The sequence below is a fragment of the Balaenoptera acutorostrata genome, chromosome 6 (genome assembly GCF_949987535.1).
Source record: "Balaenoptera acutorostrata chromosome 6, mBalAcu1.1, whole genome shotgun sequence".
Classification (NCBI taxonomy): domain Eukaryota; kingdom Metazoa; phylum Chordata; class Mammalia; order Artiodactyla; family Balaenopteridae; genus Balaenoptera; species Balaenoptera acutorostrata.
Window position 1 is genome coordinate 107,951,738 of NC_080069.1, and position 19,778 is coordinate 107,971,515.

Consider the following 19,778-nt stretch of genomic DNA (forward strand, 5'->3'; position numbering starts at 1 on the left):
GCAAAAGCTCAGAACTGCTTTCCCGGCTCCTACCCTGCCCGCTAAAGTCTATTCTTCACACCCCAGATGGAGTGGTCTTTTAAAAATATGAGTGATATTATAGCCCTCTTCTGCTCAATCCATGTGCTGGCTTCTTTCTCTTCTCACTCAGAGTAAAATCCGAAGTACTGTACCTATGTGACTCATAGGACCCTGTGCAAATTGCCATGCTGCGCCTCTTGACGTCCATTACCTTTGTATTTATAGCCTTTTCTCCTACCATTCGCCTGCTCTTTCACTACTTTCCATCCACCTCTGGCCTCCTTTTTGTCCTTGGAACATGTGAAGGTTCTGTGAACTTACTGTGCCCTCTGCCTGGAAGCTTATCCCTGCATATCTGCAAGACTCACTGCCTTACCTTTTAAGATCTTTGCACAGATGTCACCTTAGCAAAGAGGTCTTCCCTGTCCAGTCTAGTCTCCTTCTCCTGCTTTCCTCCATAGTGCATACACTTGACATAGTATATATTTATTTGTTGATTGTCTTCCACACTAGAATACAACTCATGGGGGCAGGGTTTTTATGGGTTTTGTTCACCTTTGTAGTCCTGGTACCCTAGAACCATGAGTGGCATGGAATAGGTACTTAATAACTATTTTTGATTGACTCAAGATACAGTGGTTGATGACTAATAAGAACCTGCAGTATAAAAAAAGAAACAAACAAACAAAAAGATACAGTGATACCTCGTGGGGGGTAAATACCGTATATGTTTGTTATTGTTATTATTGTTACTACTACCACTACTGTTACTTTTATTGGGACCAGGCTCCTTATATTTCTTATCTTAGTTTTCTCACAACAACATAATGAGATGTAAGGATGCTTATTTTACCTATGAAGAGATTAGGCCAAGAAAAGTGACATCACCTGTGTGAGGCCCAAGAGGTGGAATCACCCATCTCCAAAACCCAGGTCGCTCCATCTCCCTGGGGCCCCTACTTTTTCTGTGGTGGCATGGTATTTACCAACGGAATCCCAAACCCCAGCACTAGAATGTTCTGTGTCATTACTGAAAAGTGTGTTGTCTGTGGAGAGATCTTTAAGAGATATAAATAAGTGAGGGTGGTGAAAAACAATATATTGTATGCACCTTTTGTGAGAGAAAGGGGAGAATACTATTTAATTTTGTTTGCTTGAATTTATATAAAGAAACACTGGAAAAATACCCAGTAAATGAATAAAACTGGAGAGGAGGTTAGGAGAAAAGGAATACAGAGAAACAGGGAAAGGAGTACCACTCCTCACTGGGTGTCTCTTATACTGCTTTTGTTCTTGAACTTCGTAAATTGAATGCCTATAAAGAATCAAGTAAAACAACCAGCCGACCCCACTGTCACAGCCAAGAGGAGCCTAAGGAGACAAACAGCTAAAGGTAAGGTAACAACTAAGCCGGCTTAAGGTTTGCCCAGCTCGGTCAAACTTCAGGCAAGCTTCTTCCCGACTCCAGGTCCCTGACCTCCCTTTTCTTAGAGCATTTCCTTTAGAAAACTTGTCACTGTAAATTCCTTGTCTTCCCTGTAACATGTTAATCTTTTTAAAAGCCTCTTGCCAGTTTTATAACCCAGGGATGACTTTCTCAAGGATCTGGGAGCCATCTCTTTGAATGTAATCATCAATGAAGAAAGCAGAGAAATACATTTTTTAATTCAGACATCACTACACTGTGTGGGCATATCCCACTGGTCCACCTCCCCCTGAAGTCCTCCAGGACCTTTCCACTCCCATAGCCCAGCATTAAAAATCCTTTGTTTCAATGGAATTGAGTCCAGACCTCCCTCCCCTTATTGCAATAGCCTTGAATAAAGTCTTGTTTGACTGTTTGACATTGTCCAGTGCCATTTTGCTCTAACAGAGCACTGGATCAGAAAAAAAGGACACTGGGTAAAAACTAATGTGAATAACTGATTTTATTCAAGGTTATTGCAATAGGGTTGAGAGGTCTGAACTCAATTTCATTGAAACAGAGAGCAGGAGGGGTTTTTAAGGCTGGGCTGAGCAAGTAGAAAAGTCCTGGAGGACTTCAAGGGGGAGGTGAACCAGGGGATATGCCCCACACAGTGCAGTGATGTCTGAACTTGCAAATGTATTTCTCTGCTTTCTTCATTGATGATTACATTTCAAAGAGATGGCTCCCAGGTCCTTGAGAAAGGAAAAAATTAAGAAACACAGCCTTAGATAATACCAAGGAGAAGAACATTCTTTTCGCCTTTACACCAATGTTTGACTCTGTGAGTCTTGTTCAGCTTGCATCTCCAGAACCTGGCACATAATAAGTACTCAATATATATTTATTGGTTGAATCACAAGGCTAAAGGAGAATTTAATTGCCATTTAGTTTAATTTCAAGCTAGGTTTCTACCTCCTTTGCAAGTACAGCTGCAAGATGCCTGTATAGCTTCTGGGCTTGTATCTTTCTGGTGGCTGGGTCCTCACTAACTCCTCAGAAGTAGTTTGGTAATTAACAGAAACTTGGAAAGGTATCCCTTGGTGTAACTTTAGTTCTCTGAGTTATGAGACGGCAAGGAAGACCAACCCCTTTATCCTATTTCTTTCCTCTTACTCTAGAAAGCATTCAACACAAGCTAAATAGCTTCAAGGTCACAGCACTAGGACACTCGCAGAGGATGGAGAGGTGGCTGGCTGATTCAGGGATTAAGGCTCTTTCACAGTGGTAAGGGATGCACTGAATGCCTGCATCATAGGCTCCTGGCTTGTGCCTGCTAATTAACTGCCCACTTAACGGGCACCTCTGAGCATCTTATGAGACATAAAAATAAATGCTCATTTTGGACTCTTAAAAGCCACCTTTGAGGTGTTCCACTACATTATCAGTAATAGTAATTTTTCAGTGGTGATGTTACATAAAAGCCCAGCCACTGCCCTTGGAGCTTTCTGTATTAATTCACATCTAATAAACTGTGATCATATCTTTCATTAGAATTGTTACTAAATACATTTCTATTCAGGGCATCTCCCTGAAATGGAAATGTTTCCCTAAAAATTAATTTTCTTGATTCACATGCATAGGCTTATTAATGTGAGCTTAGAATAGACTTACTTTTTCATTTCTCTGGAAGGAATACAAAGAAAGTAATGCTGGTGAATTTGCATCTCACATGATCTCAAATGTGCCAGGACGCACACTCCAGCACATAATTTTGGAGTAAGTGGTATCTCACAGATGCTCAGATTCATGCTAGGAAAATGTCACTAACATTTGCACATGTCTTTACACTTTACAGAGCATTTTAACCTGACTTTTCTCATCACCTCTCTGCGCCACCCCCCCCCAACCATAATTCTCCTATGGGACTGGTACTATTACGTTCCCTGATTTAGTGATGAGCAGACTGGACCCAGAAAGATTAGAAGACCCTGCAGAGTCTTACAGCCAGCAGTGGTCCCATTACTGTGGTGCTTAAATAACCCTTCCCGATTGAAGGTCCATCCTTCATCATGGTTTATCTCTACAATCCCATCCCCTCACCCTCTTCATGATCCACCCTGATGTTCATGTCTGCAGATGCTCTGTGCTCTTACTTGCCAGGGGCACTCTCCCAGCTAGCTAACTGTTCATATCCTCCAGGTTTCAGCCAGCATCTCTTTCAAAAAGTCTTCCCTGCTGCTTACCACACCAAGGCTGGACCGGCGGTCCATCTACATCAGAGTAGGGACCTTGCCTGTTTCCATTTTTTCCTCCTCAATGCTTAATACATCAGAGGGGTTATTTAATGAAAACTTGTTAAATAACAAATGAGAGTAAGTGGTAAAGCCAGGCCTGGAATCTCTGACCTCAAGTGCAGTCCTATGGTGACATCCCATTCCCTCTTGTAATTAACAGAACAACAATAACAAGAACAAACGACTTCTGAAGTGTGATTTCTTCAGAGAGTAATATACAGGCATTGCCTTAGCATAATGCAAATATAGTAAATTTCAGTGCTGTGGACTCCATTAATTAAGGATGTATAATGCTTGGCTAGGGGCTAGTCTGGCTTGTACCTTTGGAGTGTTTATTTATAAAAGAGATTGCTAAGCACATTATTACATTAGCAGTGTAAACAAATGGGGGCGGGGGGGGGGGGGGGGGGGGGGATGGCAGAAGATATTTAAGAGAACAAACCGCCTGAAGTCACTTTGGAAGCACCCATTATGAACAAACAATCACTGTGCTAATTACAGTTGCTCTGCTAATTACAATTACTGTGCTAATTACAATCTATCCTTATCTGCTCCGAAGGTTCCCTCCAGACTTTTCCTTCCGAGTGCTTAGACCTGCGTGAGTTACTGCCTGTATTTGAGTGTAATGAAATTGCGGTTCCTTAAAAAAATGTCTCTGCTTCAGATGCCTCCGTGATTCCGATAGGCTCCCGACTCCGAGAGAAAGAATGTAGTCAGGGATTTTGAAGACAGAAAATTAAAAACAAAACCAAAAGGAGTGGGGGTTAGGTAGAAAACTGAGAAGAGAAGTGAAACGGACCTGGTTACTTTTGTTGTTTTAGTACCTTTTGCGGACTACAGTTACATCTTTAGGTTAGTTGGAGAACATTCAAAATATGCTGTGTATAATTTGTTTTCCTCATAAAATGACCATGCTTGGTATATTTAGAGATGTGAACATTGAGAATAAAATGTTTTTAAAAATAAAGTAGCTCTTTTTCTTTCTTCTCTTACTATAATTAGGGACGGAGATTAGACAGTCCTTGTTTAAAAATGGATTGCAATTCCCTGCTCCCCACAAAAATAAATAAATAAAAAGCATCTTTCACTAGGTCTTAATTTTACTACTCTCCTTCTGTCCCCAATTAAACTAATGAGCGTCGACGGTAGGAGATTTTGGTCTCAGCGCTTAAGAAAAATAAAGCTTCACCCAGACCAATGTCCCCTCCCAAATGGATTTCTCACTGATTTTCTAGGAGTCTGCCTTCCACCTTTGATCTAATGCAGACTGTAGCCCAGCTCTCTGCTGGAAAGTACCTTCCACGGCATCCAGTGATGGCTGGAACTGTAGTGTGGGCAGATGGAGGAGGCTATGATCTGGGCACCCAGCTGCAGCTTCAGGACACTGGAGTCAGGATAAGTGCCTCCCCGATCGGCACTGACGCTCAGTGTCCTTGTACCCAACAGTGAGCAAAGCAGACGAATGGATGCAGAGAATGAACTGTGCTACATGACGCACTAGGGGCCTGTTGAATTTCAGGACAGCACTGTCCGCCCTGGCTGCTGCAAATCCAAAACCGTCTCTGCACTTGGTCACTCTGAGGGGAGACTCCTTTGGGACACCACGGTGCCCTTGTGCCATTGGACTTGGGACTCCGTTGCTGCTTTCAAACAGGCACATGGAGGGGAAACCATCCTTTTCCATTCTCAGGCCTAACCTGGGCTCACATCTAGCATAAAGTTCAGTTTAACACTTTGCTATTCAAACTGGTCCTCAGACCCAGGAGTTCATTTGAAATGCAGAGTCTCAGGCCTTACCCACAACCCACTGAACCAGAGCCTGTGTTTTAGCAGGATACCCTGGCGATCTGTATGCACATGAGAGTTTGAGAAGCACTAGTGCATTTCCTGTGTACTGAGTTCTGGCTACAAGCAGACATATGGAAAATTCCTACCTTTAGATAGAGGTTTTGTGTATAATGATGATGATGAGCTATTATTTGCTTTCCTGCTCTTTGAGGATCATATGGTTTTAGACCATATGCACATGGCACTTTGGCTGCCACACCTCACCTTTCTGAGCTTCAGTTTTCTCATGTAAAACGTATGATAGGCAATCTGCCCTGTCCACATGTGTCATGGGAGCAACGTCTGCCTATGCCCCTCAGAAACAGGCTTTAAAAAGAAAAGAAAAAATAGTTTTACAATATCAATCATGCTTAAAGGTGTTGAGGAAATGTACCAGAGGATGTGATGAGTTGACAAGAGGGGGAGGAAATCAGGAAAGGTGGAAGGTGAGCGAGGCTGATGTGAGGTCCAGAAGGGCTTACAGCTAAACCTTCATTCTGTTTGGACGGACGTCCTCTTTGATTGGTCAATGCCACTTCTAGGCTGATCATTAAATATTTTTAATATCACCCTAGAGGTGGTAGATTAACATACTTCTGGAACTTTTGGATCTGGGCCCGGGTTATCAAATTCCACATAGCACACATGAGCGTCTAAATGTCACATTGCTAATTAGATGTATTTCACTGTAGGTCATTCAGACAAAGGGGGCTACCCTATAGGACATAGGTGATACAACACATCAGCGAGATGATATCTTTCCAAAGGCTGGGATAAATACTCCCACAAGAAGGTGACCTTGGCTGCTGCCCCATCCCACATTGCTGGCTGAGCTGTCCAACTCCAACAGACCCACAGAGCAAGAAGGGCTACATTTCTCTCTCTACCCTGGGCATCTCACCAAAGCAATGTATTCACCAAAACATGTGTTAGCTGGAGGACGCTGGGAGGACGACCATGACTCCAGTCCAGAGATGAGATTTGGGGGAATGCAACAGAATACATCTTCATCAACCATGTGGCTTCTAGAACTACGGGGAGAGGAATACAACTGAAGGAAAAGAAAACAGTGTTTACTGAAAGCCTACTGACCTAGGACCCTTGCGTATTAGACTGTTAAATCCTTACCGTAGCTCTTTGAGGATATTTTGGGGGTAAAACCCACTTTACAGTTGAAGATCTTGCGGTTCAGAGAGATTAGGGATTTGTCCAAACCCACGGAGCTAGGAAACGGCAGATGTGGGATTTGGATCCTGTTACTTCTGATGGTGGCACCTCGACACCTTGTGCTGGGTCACGGCCAAGAATGGGATCAAGTTCCTGCAGAATCATGCACTTAAGGACGGCCTTTGCCTAAGATTCCTCCTTAGTTATTGGCTTGGCCGCCCGCTATGGTACCAGGATCCTCCCGGTCTGCTGAGAACAGGGATGAAACGAGGGGCCAATCTCATTTAATCATCACAACACCACCAGGAAGTGGGTCTTGTTATTATTCCTAATTTAGAGATAAGGAAAGTGAGCTTAATGAGCTAATGTGCCCAAGGCCAGACAACTGGTTAGTGGCAAGTTAGAACGTGGACTCTAGAGCCTGGCGTCTTCGACGTCAGGCCACTATATCTCCAAATTGCTGGATAATGTGAACCACCTGGGAATACAGTGGAAATGCACTTTCCCAGGCCCCTTATCTGGGGGAAAAAAAAAAAAAAGATTGGTGGGTCTTGGCATAGCCCTAGATGATTCTTATGATCAGGTAAGTAGGAAAGGCTTCACTAGGCCCCTGGCCATGGCAGTTGAGTAAAAAGAGTGCTGTATTCTAGGTCAGAAGCCCTCAGTCTTTGTCTGAGCTCTGCCCTCACTTTAATATACAGAAGAGACAACAGAAGTCAGAAGGGGGGAATGGCCAAGAGTGGTGGAACAGGAATGAAGACTTTCTGATTCCAGGACCTAAGGTACACTGGACATATTGGGTTTGACTCCTGTGGATGATGTTAGGAAACCTTGGAAAAATGGACACACAGAAAGGAGATTCTTCACAGTCAGCCCAGGAGTCAGGACCCCAGGGAAAATTGCCCCCTGACTCCTGTGATCCAGCCTCCAACTTCTGTCGCTCAATCCACTTCAAAGATCTCACCATTGATCCCCCAGAGAAGGTAGCATGCAGCTGTGTCTCTAGGTGGTTAGTTGAAGATTTTGCCAAGAGCTGGAATATTACTACATAGAGAGGCTGGGAATGTCCTTGAAAATCAAAAGCTAATGCTACTTTCCACTGATGATTTCTCCACTACCTGCCTCCTTTGCTTTCTTTTTTACAATAAGATCGTGGTATACTACAAAACACTCAGGCCTAAGAGTTTAGAAAAACAGCTCCCCTGCCTGGCTCTGCTGTTAATGATGGAAACTTGGCCTTGGTGTTACCATCTGTACAGTGTGGGAGTTGGATGCTATTTCCCTAAGCCTTCCAAGTGAATACAGAGAAGACCAATAGACTGGGGGTTAGAGGCCTGACTTATTTATTTACTAGTTATATGGGATTTTAGGTAATTCACTTAAAAACTGTGAGCCTTGGGCATCTCATCTATAAATGGAGGGGGTTGTACAAACTGTTCTCCAAGGTTCTCCCATCTATAAAGTCTATTGTTCCTTGGGATTGAATGAAGGAAACTGACAAGAAGAGAACAGAAGTCTAATTACAGTTCTCAGAGGTGGTGACATGAAGCAGGAGTATCCCGGGAGCCTGGGAGGCACTACTGCTAAATGGGCTTTGTTGTTAGACCCATGTGCTGTCAGTTTTTAGCTGTATGACTGTCAGGCTAGTTAGCCTAACATCTCTGTGCCTCAGTGTGGTAAACAGTATTGATGTCCCACATATTTCTGGGTCTCTGCCTCTCTGCACATAATAGGATTTCACATCTCAGCTCAACCCTTGGAGGGGCACCATGGCCATGAGATTTGATTTGACCAGTGCAATGTGAGCAGAATGTCACCTCTAGGAGGAAGTAATGAGAGTCAAGTTCCTTCCCCACTATGAGAGCGTTCACGGAAGCACATGAAGACGATGCTCTGTCAGCCCAGGTTCCCAAACACCAGGGTGTGCAGAACCACTGTGATTCTGTCCGGAGCACGTGGTATGAGCCACACACACACTTTCCTGTGAAGCCACCGTGGTTTTGAAGTTGTGTGTTACCAAGACAAAGCTTAATGCAGTCTGGTTGACACATTCATTTCCTTTTTTGTAAAACCAAGTTGTTAAGAGCTACTTTGCAACAGGTCTTGGAAAGACTAAGTGAGAAAACAAAGTATGTCGTATAGGACCCGGCACATAAAAATGTACACACATGATTAAAGTGTAGAAAACAGGGAATGATACAGAAGCAGCGTGTACAATTAACCACGTCCCAGGAAAGCAGCAGAACAACCATAGCTTTGGAGCAACTTAATGAGATGCGACTCAGGACCTTCAGCGGGGGAACAAGTGGGTGCCACTAGTGAAAGCCAGCTTTCCTCACATCTTTAACGAGAATCCTTCTGTCTCACCAGGCGTGGGTTGGTGGTGCCTCATCCTGAATCCTACATCTTACCCAAGACCGTCCTCTTATGCTGTACAACACGCACATCTGATAAGCAACCAGACTGGCAAGCGCCTTTCTAGTAAATTTTTCATGAGCACCTTACATTCTTTGTAGGTCGTTTGTGAAGGCCTATGAGTAAATGTCCGTGGCTGGTGGAACAGTCTTCTTTTTGATGAGGCTTTTACAAAATCCACCACTGTATTCGCTCAGCCCCCATTCCCAAGCAACTTCTCAGTGCAATTTCTGAGACTCCAGGCTCAATAATAGTTCTTGACTGATGTTTATCTAAATCTCTGCAATCTATAAGCGAAGTTGACCTTTCTTTCTTATAAAAATGAGGTAGGATGGATAAGGATGGGAGAGGGAGGGAAGTAAAATACAAAGGAACAAACAAAACAGCAAATACCACCAAGCTCTGATGAGTTTATCTCACTCCAACAGTCTGTGCCAATCCCTCCTTGATCAAGAGTTAAGGGAAGGGTACTGCTGAACTGAATGAATAAGCATTTTCAGAACTCTAATGAAAAACTGATGAACTCATAAAAGTGCTAACAAAAGATCAAGATGAAAAAAAAGAAATTAATTACATGGGACTGAGTGAACTGATGAGGATGAGTATAATTTTTGTGACTTTCTGTCTGAATTAAAAAAAAAAAAAAATCCCACAAGGACTCAGAGGAAAAGAATATACAAATCAATTCTCACTGCAAAGTAAAGGAGCTGTTACAGTGGAGGATTACTGGACTGAATGTCAATGTTATGACATAGTATAAGTGTGTTTCATGTTTGGTAATTGCAATCATTGTTGCTTTTGTTGTGGTCATCCATGTACAATGCTTGGTGTCAGTCTATCTATCTCTTGTAAAAATAAAATACAGTGTGTGTGTGTGGAAAAAAAAAAAAAAAAAACAATTCACATATACTAATTTTATATTTTATACCTAAAATATTAATATCTGAGATCTTTGGGGGGGCTTTATCTGTTGTTTTATTTCTGTTGACTTTCATAATTATGGTTTGCTTCCTTATGTGTTTAGTGATCTTTGATTGTGAACTGATATTTAGTTGATTTTAATCTGGGAATCCTAAGTTCCTTCTGACTTGGTACTACTTTAGCCATTGAGTTTATTTCAATTATTGTATTTTTTAATTGTCACAGTTATTTGGTTCTTTTTCACATCTCCTTACTTTTCATTTTTTTAAGCACATCTTTTATTCTTGTAATATCAATATATTAAACATTAAAAAAAAATTTATTATAAAAAAAAAAAGAAAAAAAAAAAAAAAAAAAAAAAAGAGTTAAGGGAAGGGAATTCTGATGGTGATCCTGCATGGGTCATTAAGACCAACACAGCTCACAGGAAGGGATTAGAAACAGCAAAGCCTGACATCATTTACTGAGTTTGGGGGCAATTCAGAAGTGAGATCTTTGACTTCTCACATTTGCACAGAACTTGGCATTTTACCAAAGGCTTTTATGTGCGTTCATAATCCATCTGAACACAATTCCTAATCCAGAGCTCTCTCTGGGCACCACCCAGTCTCTTAAAACAACCCTTACTCCCTCCTGGGAATAAATTATATTGTGACTTCAGTGTAAACTCTGTGTCCTTCTTTCTCTATCACTTTAGGTCCCTCTTTCAAGCCTTTCACCTTTCTTTCTTTTTTTTTTTTTCTCAGTACATATATACATATATGTATATATACATGTATCTATTCTTTTTCAAATTCTTTTCCCATTTATGTTATCACAGAATATTGGGCAGAGTTCCCTGTGCTATACAGTAGGTCCTTGTTGATTATCTATTTTATATATAGTAGTGTGTATATGTCAATCCCAAACTCCCAATTTATCCCTCTCCCCCTGCCTTTCCCCTTTGTTAATCAAAAATTTGTTTTCTGAGTCTGTGAGTCTGTTTCTGTTTTGTAAATAAGTTCATTTTACATATATACAATGGACTATTACTCAGCCATTAAAAAGAATGAAATAATGCCATTTGCAGCACCATGGATGGATGGAGATTATCATACTAAGTGAAGTAAGTCAGACAGAGAAAGACAAATATCATATGGTATTGCTTATATATGGAATCTAAAAAAATGATACAAGTGAACTTATTTACAGAACAAGACTTTCATCTTTCACTCCTTCCCGACTCCCCTACCTTTCACCATCTACCTCCTTATCTCTTTAACCCTTGTCACTACTCTGTATCTCTTTAACCCTTTCTGTGCCTGGCAATCCCTCCTTCTGTACTCTGACTCTCAATATCTCCTCCATCCTCGTCTCTCCGCATGTCTCAGCTTTGCCCCTCTGACTGCTTCTCCTTATCGCTCTCACCCTGCCGCTACCTTTCTCTGTGTCTCTTAGCGTGCTCCATACTTCATCTTCCCACGTAGTGGATAAGTCCTGGACTTGTCAGGGTCCTAAATGCCTCCACACGTCCCTCTCCCAGAGACAGGCTGCAGCCTACGTGTGGCAACCCGAGGAGATAACCAGGAATGGGGTCAAGTTCCTGCAGAATCATGTACACGCAAGTGGGCTTTGCCTAAGATGCCCCCTTCGTTATGAATTTGGCATCCCCAAGACACCTGAGTCCTCACTCTGCTGACAGCAGGGATGAAGCAGGTGGTTCGTCTTAGCACACACTAATATGGGGGTATGGAGAAGTTACATACGTCCCTTGTAACAGAACCAGAAACCAGGAGAACACTGGTTTGGGAGTCACAAACTCAAACTTTCAGTCTCAGAGGGGCCCCAAATCATGGTGAGCACTGCGCAAGTAATATCCTTTCCTGGGCCTCAGTTTCTCCAGCTTTACGATAAGAGGTTAGGTCTGAATTTTGTTAATCTTTAAGAGTTTGTCCAGCTCAGAGATTTGAAACGTGAGGCTTTTTGAAAGCAGAAATCCAGGTTGCTCTATCAGAGATTCAAGAGAGGACATGAGAGGCAGACCTGTCTTCTATCAGCAGGTGCTAGGCGTGGGGATCCAGGTAGGGGCAGCGGGGAGTACAAAGCAGAGTTGTGACTGTCGCAGTGCAGATTCTTTAGCTGGGAGAGAGTTTGAAATTCCAGGCCAGGCAGTTGTCAGGAAATGCGGCATATGGGGCTGGTGGGGTGCCTGCTGGCTACTCTGGAGGACTGGACCGGAGATTACTTGGAGGAGGAGAGCAAGGAAGGAGGAGGAGGCGAGAAATGACAACAGCCTTTGATGCTGAAAACCTTACAGGCCTGCCTTCTGAAACTTGAAGGACAAAGGAGCCGTAGCCTCCCCTCTATCTGGGGCTCAGGAAAGGAGACTTGAAAGAGATAAATTTAGATTCATCAGAAGCCACTCGCCTTCCCACAGAGGGAAGTCAATTGCCTTAGCATGTGGCTCCAAGAGGTGACACGGTCTGGGGACAGAAATAATTGCAAAGAAAGTTTAACTGAAGCCGAGGATGAGCGAGCTGAAGTGAAATGGGCTACTCTAATATAATGGTAGTCTGGGGAGTTTCCTAAATCTGGAGGCTGCTGTCAAAAGAGAACAGTGTGGTCTCTTCACTATACTGCTTTTCCTGAGCAAATCAGGCCCTAGCTATTCAGAGACAACCCAAGATGGAAGGGCTGGGAACAATAAACAGAGTGTTTGAGGCAGAAGGATGACTCCTGATGGGGCTAAAATTCTGTCTGAGCCTGGAGAGTCCCAGGTCAGCCTTTGAGGAGCCAAGCTCTCCTTACCAACCCGTCTATTGGTAGGGGGAAGGCAAGCATGCTGGACAACCAGGAGATCTGAGTTTATAGGCTAGCTCCGCAATGACTTGCCTTGTGACCTTAGCCAAGTCCCTTCCCCACATGCAAATGAGATCCTGGGATTCCATGAAGTCCCTTCAGGATCTAGCATCTTACTACCCAATTTGCATCCTTCTTTTGGACCAAGCTAATCTTCACACTTGAGAACGGGAACTAGTGCATTTGATCATTTATCATGTGCCAGTCACTCTGATAGTTGCTATGAGAAACCAAACTACATAAAACAAGCAATGTTGCCATATTACAGTTACTGGTATCTGATTAAACACCCCTTTTTAAAGATGAGGCAGTAGGACTATGCTTGTCACGGATGGGGCCAGGATTTGGTGCTGGGTCTATCTGGAGATTTTTATTTCCTGTCCCTCCCACTCCCCTCACTTATCAATATATCTGGGTTTCTGCATGCTCCTTGCTGGACAGGAAAATGCCTTTATAGCTCTTATCTCTCCCAAGAGGCACTGTTCTTTGCCATCATTTCAAACTCCAGTTCATAAGCCTCATCCTTTATGAAGCACTTTGTTATTCCTTCTAATTCCTTTCAAAAGTCTTCGTATGGGAACTCTGAACTCTGAAGACCACTGGCATCATTTGGAACATTTCTTTGCAAATTAAGTGTTCACATATTTGTTTTCTAATTGAGTGTGTGTCTTCTTGCAAACTTGTAAACTCCCTTCTTGAAGGCCAGGGACAATTAATGTTTTCCTTTGGATTCCATGCAGCATTATCCTATCCATCATGGTACTCAACACAGGGTTTCATAGACTATTAAAACTATAGAAAATCAGGACTGTAGAATATCAGAATTAAAAGTAGCTCATCCAGATTGCCCTTAAATTTCTCCGAGAGTTTTTTAACGAAGTAGCATCGGCCTTGGCTTGAGCGTCTAGGAGTTGGAGGACCCGACTCTGCCATTAAATTGCTATGTGGCTGCCAGTACTTCTATCACCCTTGAATCCTCCCTCAACCTTACCCTTTGCCTGCAACTGTTCCCTGGCCCTTGTCCATTATACCTTTCAAATATCTCCCCAAATCCCCTTTCTCAATTGTGTTCCCATCATCCTGGTTGAAGCCACTAACATTCTCAAGTAGCTTCCACAACAGACACCTCATTGACCCCATTCCATTGTTTTCCTTTCCACCCTCATTGCAATCTACTTCCGCACAGCTATCATGAAGTCAAAAAATACAATGCAATCATGACATATTCCCCTCTTTTAACCATTTAAGAGTTCTCCTCTTTGCTATTAGAATAAAGACTTTGCCTGCAAGACCCCCATAATCTGTCACTGCTTACCCCTCTGGCTTCACATTCCATATTTACTCAGCTTCAACCACACCACATTCTTCCTCTCCTGAAACCAACCAAGTTCTTTTCCTTCTTAGAATATCTGTCTCTGCTTGAAACCTTTTACAATGCTAGCTCCAACTCATCTTCCAGGTATTAGTTAAATAACACTTCCTCTGCAAGGTAGACTGTGAGCCTTATTGTTTTCTAATCCAATAGATGTACTCCCCCTCCGCCACGCACACACTCTACTCCGACTAAGTTAGATCCCACTGTTAACTGATTACCTGGAACACCGCATCTTTACTTCATAATTCCTGCCACAAATTAAGTACTTAAGATTACACACACACACACACACACACACACACCCACACACACACACAGTACATCTAAGCACCACAGGGTGTGAAGCATGGTACCTGGGACATAGCAGGTGCTCAAAGAGCATGTGATAACTACATAGATGAATAGTTTTATGGAATTCACATTTTCATTCTAGTTCTATAAAATGGGAAGTGATAAGGTATGTTGCATTAGAAGATAAGAGCAGGGCTTTGGAGTCAGCCAGATATACATCTGAATCCTTACTCTCCCTTTCACTAGATGGTGACTTTGAGAAAGTCAGTTTACCTCTCTGGCGTTGACTTTTCAACTGTAAAATGGAGGCCATGGTATCTCAAAGGGTTTTAATTGTGAAGCTAAAATGGTACTACGCTGGCTCTTTTACTTTCTATAAGGGGGATTTGGGAAAGTCACTTAACACTGCCACTTCTCATCTGTATAAAGGGGATGACAACAGCCTCTGCTTCACGGGGCCATTGTGAGGACGACGTTAAATTAAGGAATGGAAAGTGCTTCGAATGCCCACAGCATGTGCTAAATTAATGTTAGTGGTTATTATTATTTTTAAAATACTTATCAAAGAGCTTGACATATACAGTATTCCCTGATAAATAGTAGCCACTCCTACTACAATCACAATTATTATTATTATTATTATTTTTACAATTATTATTAATTAGAGGACAGGATGAGGACGAGGATGATTATAACGGTGATGTGCCTTTCCAGTTCTGACTTTTGTTGACATGACCTCAGATGGTAGGGAGAACCCTTCTTTGTAATAATATCCTATTACATTTTTATGCAAAACTGTCTAAAAGTATAGGGTTTTTTTTAAGATAATCATTTCTTATACACGGAACAGTTCTTCTCATGCTACCATCTTATGCCTTTCAGATTTTGAGGCATGAATAAATCCCACCTAAGGCCTTTCTTCTCCAGATAGAACAGCCCCAGTTTCTTCAACTCTCCCAAGAAGACGTTCACAAGGACACTGCATATCTAATCTTCATAAAATTTGGCCAACCCAGTCCCTGTTCTGTTTATTCTTATGTGAGAGTAGTCTCAATCTTTTAATTTCATATGTACCTCTGTATTTATTAACAGGGAAAGAGGTCTTTGACATACTGATGAGCAAAAAAAGCAATTTCTAAACAGCTTTACTGAAAGTTGGCATGTTTGTGTGTTTGTGTGGTGTGTGTGTGTGTATGTGTGTGTGTACATTGATATACAGATAGAGAGGGAAAGACAGAGAGAGAGGTGTTTTAAGAATGTTCAAGAAAATGTTAATTCTGGCTATTTCTGGGTGATGGGCATTTTTATTTTCTAGTTCATTAAATGTCTTTATTTTTGAACTGCCTGAATAGCCTACATAAGATACTTATTTTTAATAGACGGAAAGATTAATCACATTAGAAATTCCATTAACTGTACTTACAGGATGACTTAAGATTGAATTGCAAATATGTGGATAGAGTTAGAAAATGGGAGGGTGGGATAAATAAAGGCTAGGTCAGTGGAAAAGGAACTTCAGGGAATGGACTTTGCTGACTGCTGATACTTCATGCATAGGCATTAGTGATTTGGGGGAGATGCTGACCAGTGTAATAGACCTCTATCCCATGGTGTCCATGGCTTCCTCCCCCTGCCCAGATTTTGGGTCAGTGACTTGAGGAGTGAAGTGCAGGTGTCTGTCCCATACCTAAAGGTCATCTGGAAGACTTGGCCTTGGTTCACATGCTGGGTCCGGTTGTTGTAACCATGTAGCATCTCTCCAAAGAGGGTGTTGTTGAACTTGGAGTCAGGTTTGAGGCACTTGGGGCCCTCGCAGACATCTGAGAGCATTAGGCAGGATTTTCCATCAGGAGCCAGCTTGAACTCCTCCACACAACTGCATGATAAAATAGGGCCGAGAGTTAGCTCGCATGCTGAATGCCCCCATCGGGGGTGACCTAAAACCAAGGCCTCCTTTGCCTGCAAAACAGGTCAGAATTTAGCAATGGATACACAGCTATTCTGGCTGGAATCTATCTAGGGCACAGGTGTCTAGAGAGAAGCACATTAATCCTGCAAATTGGTAAATTCAAGGAAAGTCATTTGTGACATTTTGGAGGAGTCGAGGGGGAAGTCAGAGAGCACATCCATACACAAAGCAAATTTAAAAACTGTTTTCCATGAACACACAAACTTTAAAAAGCATGACAGACCAATTCACAGGGAATTATCAACTAGCTTCTCAAACCGGAACCTATTCCCAGTGTATCTGCTGGCCAAGGTTGAAGACTGTAGCAAAAACAAGGTTTTTATTGCCCTTGTAGCTCAGAAGTGATCCTTCCAGGACCATGGACAGCGCATGGGGGGGGGGGGGCAGGGGGGCAGCAGGCACAGCTTCTGCTCAATTAGCAATGTTAGCAGCCTCTGTTGGTCTCTAAATACCTAATCCTGACAGCAGAAGGGCCCTTGACACACCTTTGAAACTGGGATGGGCTCCACTATAGCCCAAACAGGCATCTGAACGGGGTGTGGAAAAAATATTTGCAATTTGGGATGTTTACAGTGGGAAGGAAATCTCTTAGAGAGGCATGGGGGGAAAAGAGAAAGCAGAGGTCCTAGCCTATGAAAAATCAATTCAGAAACTGAAATTCTGTGAATGCCTATCTGTTCATGGTCCTTTGCTAGGCACTGAGGGTAGGGTGCACATAATAAATAAGACACACAAGAGAAAAGGCTGTACAATTGAAGATAGCTGCAAAATGTCATCTTTGTTCCTTGTGATGTGTGTGAAGCCAGGCAAGTCATTTTACCTCTTTGGTTTCCAGTTTCCTCATCTGTAAAAGGCGGTAGACACTACTATCCTACATTAATACACTAGGCTGTTATGAGGTTCCATGATACACTGACTGCATAAACAGTTAGAAATTGCAGTGTACTTAACAAAATAAATATAGAGAGGGTGTAATGGTGGCAATGGTGGTATTTACTTGTTGAGCACATGCTATTGACTAGGCACTTTGTATGTTTATTCTCTAACCACGAAAAAGGTAGTATCATCATTCCTGCTTTACAGAGAGCGACATGAGGAGCCAAGAAATAAAGCATGTCACACCATGAGTAAGTGGCAAAGCTGGCACTCAAAATCAGGTCTGTTTAGCAACAAAGGTAACTTTTCCCTCACTTGTTTTTTCCAAATCCAGTTGTTCTTATTTGCATGATATGACCCTGGTTACACTATGCTAATTGGAGTCAGTAGAAAGTAGTCAGTCTCGTATCGGCCTTTCTTCCATGGGATGAAGTGAAGATGTATTGAATCTGACTGCAAAAAGGCTCATGTGGGAGAAGGGAGAGGCTCTGTGACATGGTTTGGGAAGAAAGTGTACCCAGGATGCAGGAACCATTAGCTGATGCTAGAGACATAGAACCCAACTGAAGGCAGGAAGTAGGCAGGCAGAGCTGAAAACATGACCCAAGATCACTCCTATTGAAAACTCAGGAACACCTTATGTCTGAAGCAAGCTGTCACTCTGTCCTTGTTTTCCTCTAACTCCCAGTGTATTGCACAGATGCACCGACTGTCTTTCCAATGTTTACATGCTCCTGCCCAAAGTACAGTGGAAAGTTCTTGGAAGGAGGGCTATCCTGGTACCTTGGTCAAGTCTATCCTGTCTTCTTTTTGCATCTATTAAATACATGCAACTCTCCCTTCGTAAAGTTGCAGTACAGATAAAGTGAGTTATATAAATGTGCAGAGTATATGGTAAGTTCTCAATAAAGTATAGTTCCATCCATTTATTCCAAAAGGTTCCTAGCAAATACGAGAAATGATATACTGGGTAGAGCTCACCCTCTTCTCTCTCTCCCTCCCCCAACCCGCCTCTCTCACACATACATATACACATACACACACACACACACACACACATACGTGCACCTATGAATGAATACATTGTTCTTGTAAAAGATTAGATATTATCAAAGTCTACAGAGTAAAACACAGAAGCTCTTCATTTCCCACTCCACTCCACGCATATCCTTACTTCCTGTTCCAGTGGTCATCATTGTTAATAATTATGTATTCTTGTAGGGTTTTTTCAATGCATTTAGAGATCTACTATATACATATTACACTTTTTATAATATAAAATATATTATTTTAATTTTTTATATCATATATATTTTAAAATTATAATTTTTCATAATAAACTCATAAACAGAATTACCCTATACATTGTTGTGATATATGCATTTGGACCTAATATAATTTCTTGGAGATCTTTTCAAATCAGTATACATATAGATGGATCTTTTTAATGACTGTTTGGCATTGCGCAGTATGAATGTACCATAATGATTTTACCTAATCTTTATTGATGGGCATTTTGGTTGTTTATAGCTGTCTGTTATTACAAATGGTGCCACAGTGAAGAATTTTGTACATATATCACTATGCATGAGTGTGTTTCTATAAAACAGATCCTTTTTTTTTTTTTTACCATCTTTAGTGGAGCATAATTGCTTTACAATGGTGTGTTAGTTTCTGCTTTATAACAAAGTGAATCAGCTACACATATACATGTATCCCCATATCTCCTCCCTCTTGCGTCTCCCTCCCACCCTCCCTATCCCACACCTCTAAGTGGTCACAAAGCACCGAGCTGATCTCCCTGTGCTATGCAGCTGCTTCCCACTAGCTATCGATTTTACATTTGGTAGTGTATCTATGTCCATGCCACTCTCTCACTTTGTCCCAGCTTACCCTTCCCCCTCCCTGTGTCCTCAAGTCCATTCACTAGTAGGTCTGCGTCTTTATTCCTGTCCTGCCCCTAGGTTCTTCAGAACTTTTTTTTTTTTTTAGATTCTATATATATATGTGTTAGCATACGGTATTTGTTTTTCTCTTTCTGACTTACTTCACTCTGTATGACAGTCTCTAGGTCCATCCACCTCACTACAAATAACTCAATTTCGTTTCTTTTTATGGCTGAGTAATATTCCATTGTATATATGTGCCACATCTTCTTTATCCATTCACCTGTCGATGGTCACTTAGGTTGCTTCCATGTCCTGGCTATCGTATATAGAGCTGCGATGAACATTGTGGTACATGACTCTTTTTGAATTATGGTTTTCTCAGGGTATATGCCCAGGAGTGGGATTGCTGGGTCATATGGTAGTTCTATTTTTAGTTTTTTAAGGAACCTCCATACTGTTCTCCATAGTGGCTGTATCAATTTACATT

At 42.0% G+C, this 19,778-nt stretch overlaps 1 protein-coding gene across 3 annotated transcripts in view; it reads right to left on the reverse strand.

Moving 5' to 3' along the window:
* Positions 1 to 19,778, reverse strand: part of ASTN2 (astrotactin 2) — a 913,616-nt gene that overhangs the window by 302,350 nt on the left and 591,488 nt on the right. For all 3 annotated transcript variants that reach the window (XM_057548646.1, XM_057548645.1, XM_028165454.2), the window contains one exon: positions 16,245 to 16,433. In XM_057548646.1, the coding sequence (XP_057404629.1) occupies positions 16,245 to 16,433 (189 nt within the window). The remainder of the gene's footprint in view (positions 1 to 16,244; positions 16,434 to 19,778) is intronic.